This window comes from Formica exsecta, unplaced genomic scaffold, assembly GCF_003651465.1.
Source record: "Formica exsecta isolate Colony F162 unplaced genomic scaffold, ASM365146v1 scaffold760, whole genome shotgun sequence".
Lineage (NCBI taxonomy): Eukaryota > Metazoa > Arthropoda > Insecta > Hymenoptera > Formicidae > Formica > Formica exsecta.
Window position 1 is genome coordinate 16,923 of NW_021853528.1, and position 7,557 is coordinate 24,479.

At 27.0% G+C, this 7,557-nt stretch overlaps 3 protein-coding genes across 3 annotated transcripts in view; all 3 read left to right on the plus strand.

Moving 5' to 3' along the window:
* Positions 1-1,827, plus strand: part of LOC115243930 (proto-oncogene tyrosine-protein kinase ROS-like) — an 11,980-nt gene extending 10,153 nt beyond the window's left edge. Inside the window, exons 6-8 of the mRNA XM_029821236.1 lie at positions 801-908; positions 1,079-1,296; positions 1,588-1,827. Of these exons, the coding sequence (XP_029677096.1) occupies positions 801-908; positions 1,079-1,296; positions 1,588-1,827 (566 nt within the window). The remainder of the gene's footprint in view (positions 1-800; positions 909-1,078; positions 1,297-1,587) is intronic.
* A 927-nt stretch (positions 1,828-2,754) lies between these two features.
* Positions 2,755-4,713, plus strand: LOC115243928 (antichymotrypsin-2-like). Its single transcript, XM_029821234.1, has 7 exons — positions 2,755-2,992; positions 3,065-3,241; positions 3,317-3,530; positions 3,626-3,843; positions 3,970-4,173; positions 4,269-4,398; positions 4,486-4,713. The coding sequence occupies exons 1-7, from the start codon at positions 2,885-2,887 to the stop codon at positions 4,638-4,640; spliced, it is 1,206 nt and encodes a 401-aa protein (XP_029677094.1). The 5' UTR covers positions 2,755-2,884; the 3' UTR covers positions 4,641-4,713.
* A 1,648-nt stretch (positions 4,714-6,361) lies between these two features.
* Positions 6,362-7,185, plus strand: LOC115243929 (protein Z-dependent protease inhibitor-like). Its single transcript, XM_029821235.1, has 4 exons — positions 6,362-6,373; positions 6,500-6,703; positions 6,799-6,928; positions 7,016-7,185. Exons 2-4 carry the CDS (start codon positions 6,515-6,517, stop codon positions 7,168-7,170), a joined length of 474 nt encoding a protein of 157 aa, XP_029677095.1. The 5' UTR covers positions 6,362-6,373; positions 6,500-6,514; the 3' UTR covers positions 7,171-7,185.
* Positions 7,186-7,557: the final 372 nt, after the last annotated feature.

Consider the following 7,557-nt stretch of genomic DNA (forward strand, 5'->3'; position numbering starts at 1 on the left):
TAAATCGGGCAAGCTCGAAGCACCGGAAGATGTAACAGTTGAGGCTCTGACGCCTACTATAGCAGCAGTTTATTGGATGCCACCCAAGAAATTACACTGTGTGCCCGTGATCTATAAAGTATACTGGACATTATTTATCAATACAACGTACACGTATACATCATATAGTACACGACAAATAAACGAGCTATTTATCAATAAGACCGAACATAAGGTAGGCAGCAAATTTTTCACGATAATCGAACCGTTGATACCAGGACAGAAATATAGGGTATTCGTACGTATATATCCAGCCAACTTCAGCGATCATTATAATGACAGTTTGAGCAAAACCTTGTACATGTATTCGGAACCAAACAATATAACTTTAAGCGAGGTTAGCATAAACGGTATGAATATCTCGTGGATTCCTAGCGTTAATATGGTTCATTACTTATTGGAATATAAAAATGTTGAGATGCAAGAGTGGCAAATTAAAAACAACTTTGAACCAAATAATGGGGGAAAAGTAATGTACTATATAAAAAACTTACTACCAGGAACTATATACGAGTTTCGTTTGATATTGAAATACCCCAAGTACGAGAAAGATTTTATATGGCCGTCTGATAAAAGATTTACTTTTTCAACACTGACAAGTAAGCCAATGAAGATATTATAACATTATATACTTATTTTAAATATAAAAATATATTTACAAAATTTAAAAACTTAGTAATTTTTAATAGTAAAGTTATAAGTAGGAGTAAGTTTTTAAATAAAATGAAGATATTAAGAGTATATTTTTGCGCAATACACAGATGATATTTCAAGCACTTCTGGAATATCAGTTAAGCAATATTACCTATCATTCACCGTAAGCCTTGTTGCTATAGTTACTATAATCTGCATCTGTTACTTATACTACTGTAAGTATATTTGATAGACATTTAGTTCTTTAATGGAGAAAAAGAGAGATTATATCTAATGTATTATAATATATAGAGATTTTCTAAAAAAAGTTAATTTACTTGTTAAAAAGACGATACAAATTTTGCAATGCATATTATTAGATAAGCGTATTGTAATTTTATAACAGTGTACCGACAACGCAAAAAAGATAACGAGCAAGTTTTCCCTCTGATAATGACTGACATCGAATTAGCGATTCTACATGAAATACCTAAGGGTAACATTCAATTCAATACGTTATACAGTCCTATGTTGCAATATAATTCGGATGAATATGTACTGACCAAAATCAAACGTGAGGAAATCAGATTAGAAAAACTTTTAGGCAGCGGCGAATTTGGAATGGTAAAAACTAATTTTTGCGATATTATACGCTAATTTCTCTATCTACAGAAATTGAATACACATTTTTTGAAAAAATAATTACACGAATAACATTTTATAAAAGATTAGTAATGCAAAAGAGATAATTAATGCAAAATTTTTGTGAAATGACATACACATGCACTCTACCACGTATTTTTCGTTATTATTTAATACAAAATAAAATATATAATGTCACTTAACATTAAACTATATATTTTTTAATAAAATATAAATATAAATTTATTTTAAATATTAGTCTATATTTCGCAGGTGTATCGAGGAACAGTAAAGATATTAGAAAGACCGGGCATAGAGATACCCGCTGCCATAAAAATGCTTCGAAAAAATGCTTCTTTGCAAGAGAAAAAAAGGTTTTTAGAAGAAGCGAGGCTTATGAATCATTTTCGACATAAACATGTGCTAAGATTGCTGGCCGTCTTTGCCAACGCCTCTCAATTGTCCACTGACTTTGTACGAGTTAATGCTGCGTTGCTGGAGTCCAGCGAATAATAGACCAAACTTTAAACTTTGTATTTGTCGATAAAATTAAGAAAGATATTTTTCAATCTTATTTGCGAGAAATTTTGATGATTGAAAATCACAACATTTCTTCTTACAATTGTAAGCAACGCGATGCTGATGCTAGCACTTTCGAGTAACCAAAAACTTAATAATTCTGAATCTAATAATTATCGATAGATTGCTAAAGTAGTTTTAAAAATAATATCTATTTCATATTGTATTATTATATTGTTTTATATTCCTATATTTTTTCTTACTTGAATGCTTAAACAAAATATACATTTTTAAAAATTGTTTGGAATTCTTTATATCTTTTTTGTTCTTTCATTCAAAATCTGGATGTACGATTTAATTTATTTCAAGTGTAGAAATATTTAAAAAAATGCAATTTAAAAAGAGAATATAGCAAATCAAATCAAATTTATTGTGAAGAAAAGATCACTCTCTTAAACACAATCAAATTCCAATTAAACTCGATCAGCGATAGATTCAACTGACAAGATTGAATTGTCAAATTTATATCGTTCCTAATCTTTTTAACAAAAGGAGATTGTATAAAATAGTTTTTTTTTTATTTCTTACAAAAATAATGATATTAAAATGTTGCGCTAACTAAATAAAAATTTATAGGTAGGGGAAAGTAGGGTAAAACCGGATACCTTTTTGGATTTGTCTTCCTACAAAAAATCTGAGTAAAAAAAATTTTGCCGATCATTAGTAGTCTTTAGTGAACCTTAAACTATGAGAAAATAAGTCTAGTTGCTAAAAAAATTTTTGTTTATCAAGAATAACAAGATTTTGTGGAGAAGTCAAAGTACCTGGTTTTGTTCTACCGGTAGGGTCAAACCGGGTACCCTTTTGAAAATATGCAAAAAATAACATACATATAATTATACATATATAATAATATATAAATTTCAGTAGCCATAAATTATTAATATACTCAGAAATAACCGCTTCTTCCTGATTTTATAACGAACTATTTTCCCTTACAGCGTTATTTGCGATCATCATCGCTAACATTGTGTGTGCCTTCGATGCATCAATGTTATTTAGCGACAAGACTAAAACTATATTTGCTAATCTATCTACAGCAATTATAACATATGTAGAATTAAAAGATATATCTAGTCTAAAAGATCCATCGTATATAGTATGTAATTGATGTATTTGTATCTTATATAAGTTCTGAGTTGCTCAATTTTTAATTTATGTTTTGCCACAGAAACAATTGTTACACAGAGAAAACACAGTATTTAGTCCTATCAATATAATGATGATAACGTCCTTACTTTTAAACGGCGCTAAAGAAGGAGCGACAAAGAATGAGTTGATGTCTCTTTTGAAAATTACTGATAATACACATTTAGACGGATTCCTAGCTATGCTTACTAATTTAAATGTAAGATAAAGAATGAAAAAATATACTATAATAAAAAATTTTTCTGTATAATGATATGTTTATATGTATTTTTAGGATATCGAAAACATCGAATTGCATCTAAAAACCGCAGTATATGTTCAAAATTCAGTTGAGCTAACGGCGGCTTTTTCATCAATATGCGTAAATAAATTATATTGTTCGATTTCAAAAGTAGATTTCAGAAATAATATAAATGTTGCAGAAACTATAAATTCATGGCTGCGAAAAACAACAAATTACAAGATATTATATGACGTAATTTCTTCAGGTATATTATATAAATGTTTGACTAATAATTAAATTTAAATAAATTATAGTCTTTACAAAGCACATTTTTAACAATTGAATACTTTATATGAATAGCTAATATCAACGAAGGTACAAAAATTATGTTGGTAAATATTGTTTACCTAAATAGTAGATGGCTAGATTTAACTTATAAAAAAGAAACAGAGGAACGCATATTTCATGTTTCTCCATCAAAAATGTATTTTGTTCCAACAATGAAATTTGAAAAATCGACATTTATTCATGGTGAAATACCACATTGGAATGCCAAGTTCATAGAAATTCCATTTTTGGTAAATAATTATTATTTATAAGACAACTTTCGAAAATAAGATAATGAATCATAAAATAATTATACAGAATATCAAGATCAATTAAAGAATATCAATTAAATATTGAATCAAAATATAATTTTACAGAATAACAACATTACAATGATTATATTTTTGCCAAATAAAAATATGGAACCTGGGAATCTGGAGTACTTGGATAAAAAGCTTAACTTTGCAGAATTTAAGTCAATTAGAAATGCATACACAAACAAATTTGAGCAAGATATGGAATTATATTTACCTAAGTTTACGAGTCAATGTCGTCAAAATATGACAGAATATTTTCATCAGGTAAGTATTGTGTAATCAGCAAAATTTATTTATAACTGATATGCAAGAGAGATTTTGGATAAATTCTAGAAATTAAAACTGATAACTGCTTGTAGATGGGCATAACTACGATGTTCGAAGATAATGCGGATTTTACACGTCTCTCAAAAATTCCTCTAAAAGTGAACAATATCGTTCAAACAATTTCCGTAACAATTAACGAAGAAAGTTTGGAAGTTCCGAATGGTAATCTATATGTATCATTTGAATAATAAAAAACTTTAGGCGAATACTATGTGTGTAAGCATTACAATAAAAAATTTTTAATTGCAGTTGACAAAAGCGAAGTAAGAAAACTGGCAAGTCCACTGCAAGAGTTGGTCGTAGATCGTCCGTTTCATTATATAATCGAAATACATGGAGAGATAATATTTGTTGGAACCGTGCGAGTACCAGACTTTAGAACATTTATGAGAGATGAATTATAAATTCTGTTATGTTCTTATATTTATTGACAGTTTATATCACACAATGTATGTACAGCTTAAATTTTTTTAAATTTTATCATATAATGTATATAAAATTCAAGCATTAATATATAAATAATATATTTTGGAAATGTGCTTTAGTCATTTCTTGATCAATTTTCTTATTACTTACAAGTAGCCGAATAAATTTGCACTTATGTGCGTTAGATGCAACAAAATAACTTCATATGCACGTATACAATCGAGCAACTATGTATCTATAATTATATAATGTAAAAAGAGATAGATAGCATACATGCACTTTTTATATTTGACGCGTTTTATATTGATTGATCTTCTCGCATAAATATATAATACATTATGAAAAATATTTCTCAAGATTTAAATGCTACATATATCTAGAAATTTATAAAAACAATTTGTGTATTATATATTATTTATTAGAACACTACAAGTGTGCGCTATGTGATTGATTTAGAATTATAGATGAATTAAATTATAGTCCTATAGATTTTATTGAAGAAGGATCAGAGTTAGTTTCTGTGTTTAATATTGAGCATTTTAGCAGTGAATTTACATTAATTTTAATATAAAATATAATTTGAATACAAAACAATTATTTTTTTAGATTAGTGTTATATTATTATATACAAGTTTATTAATTTTATTAATTAATTTATTTTTTTTATTGATTAATATTATTAGTTTAGTAATAATTTTTATACAAGAAATGTTTTGGAAACGATGAAATTGATTTGTGAAACAAGAAATTGATTTGTGGAACGAAAGGAGATCTTTTCTATATTGTAATTTTTCTACAATTTTAATCGTCTTCTTTATATTTCTAAAGAGTTTTAATCAATAGCAGCGTTAATTAATTCTTCCACAATCATATGATCGCTCGGTTGAAGATATACTCCCTCTCTGTCAGGTTTCGAAAATGTCATACAAAAAATCGCGATATTGTTTAAATATTGGAGTTTCAACGCTTTGAATGTTAAAATTTCTTTTTTATAATTCGTGTAATATTACGCAGAACAATAATCAAAAAGCTGATGTTAGATGCAATGTTAAAAACGAATATTGCACTACGAATGCGTAAAATATGAGTTGTAAATTTTATTTAATTATCGCGTCACTTTTATTTTAATTAGATAATTAAAATCATTTAGACAAATAATCGTAACTTTGCGCGTTATTTTTATTTCAATTTTTGTGACAATTTTAATATTCATATAATGCATACTCAGGGAGATAATAAAAAACTTATTTTCTTTTGTTGACAAATTTAAAAATAAAAGAGAGATGTAAAAATACTTTTCGTCTTTTTCTAATAATACGAAAGTATCCGAAAGTAAAAGTTAGAATATGACGTAATTTCTTCAGGTATATTATATAAATGTTTGACTAATAATTAAATATAAATAAATTATAGTTTTTACAAAGCACATTTTTAACAATTGAATACTTTATATGAATAGCTAATATCAACGAAGGTACAAAAATTATGTTGGTAAATATTGTTTACCTAAATAGTAGATGGCTAGATTTAACTTATAAATTATCACATGTTTTGTACTATATGATTTAAAAGGAGTTCTAATTTTAGATTAACTAGTAATAAGATTTTAGAATTAACTAATAATAAATTATACTTTCTTATTACACTAATTATTAATTGCATATTTTATAAGAGCAGTCGGGAGACGCCAAGCATAGAAATTCCATTTTTGGTAAATAATTATTATTTATAAGACAACTTTCGAAAATAAGATAATGAATCATAAAATAATTATACAGAATATCAAGATCAATTAAAGAATATCAATTAAATATTGAATCAAAATATAATTTTACAGAATAACAACATTACAATGATTATATTTTTGCCAAATAAAAATATGGAACCTGGGAATCTGGAGTACTTGGATAAAAAGCTTAACTTTGCAGAATTTAAGTCAATTAGAAATGCATACACAAACAAATTTGAGCAAGATATGGAATTATATTTACCTAAGTTTACGAGTCAATGTCGTCAAAATATGACAGAATATTTTCATCAGGTAAGTATTGTGTAATCAGTAAAATTTATTTATAACTGATATGCAAGAGAAATGTTGGATAAATTCTAGAAATTAAAACTGATAATTGCTTGTAGATGGGCATAACTACGATGTTCGAAGATAATGCGGATTTTACACGTCTCTCAAAAATTCCTCTAAAAGTGAACAATATCGTTCAAACAATTTCCGTAACAATTAACGAAGAAAGTTTGGAAGTTCCGAATGGTAATCTATATGTATCATTTGAATAATAAAAAACTTTAGGCGAATACTATGTGTGTAAGCATTACAATAAAAAATTTTTAATTGCAGTTGACAAAAGCGAAGTAAGAAAACTGGCAAGTCCACTGCAAGAGTTGGTCGTAGATCGTCCGTTTCATTATATAATCGAAATACATGGAGAGATAATATTTGTTGGAACCGTGCGAGTACCAGACTTTAGAACATTTATGAGAGATAAATTATAAATTCTATTATGTTCTTATATTTATTGACAGTTTATCTCACACAATGTATGTACAACTTAAATTTTTTTAAATTTTGTTATATAATGTATATAAAATTCAAGCATTAATATATAAATAATATATTTTGGAATTGTGCTTTAGTCATTTCTTGATCAATTTTCTTATTACCTACAAATAGTCGAATAAATTTGCACTTATGTGCGTTAGATGCAGCAAAATAATTTCATATGCACGTATACAATTGAGCAACTATGTATCTATAATTATATAATGTAAAAAGAGACAGATAGCATACATGCACTTTTTATATTTGATGCGTTTTATATTGATTGATCTTCTCGCATAAATATTAGGTCTACCGGAAAGTTCTGTCCGTTTTTGGAATAA

Coding starts and splice junctions, on each gene's coding strand:
- LOC115243929 (XM_029821235.1), top strand. CDS start 6,515: ATGATTATATTTTTGCCAAATAAAAATATGGAACCTGGGAATCTGGAG. Junction 6,704..6,798: donor TGACAGAATATTTTCATCAG/GTAAGTATTGTG, acceptor AATTGCTTGTAG/ATGGGCATAACTACGATGTT. Junction 6,929..7,015: donor AAGTTTGGAAGTTCCGAATG/GTAATCTATATG, acceptor TTTTAATTGCAG/TTGACAAAAGCGAAGTAAGA.
- LOC115243928 (XM_029821234.1), top strand. CDS start 2,885: ATGTTATTTAGCGACAAGACTAAAACTATATTTGCTAATCTATCTACA. Junction 3,531..3,625: donor ATATGACGTAATTTCTTCAG/GTATATTATATA, acceptor TTATATGAATAG/CTAATATCAACGAAGGTACA. Junction 4,174..4,268: donor TGACAGAATATTTTCATCAG/GTAAGTATTGTG, acceptor AACTGCTTGTAG/ATGGGCATAACTACGATGTT.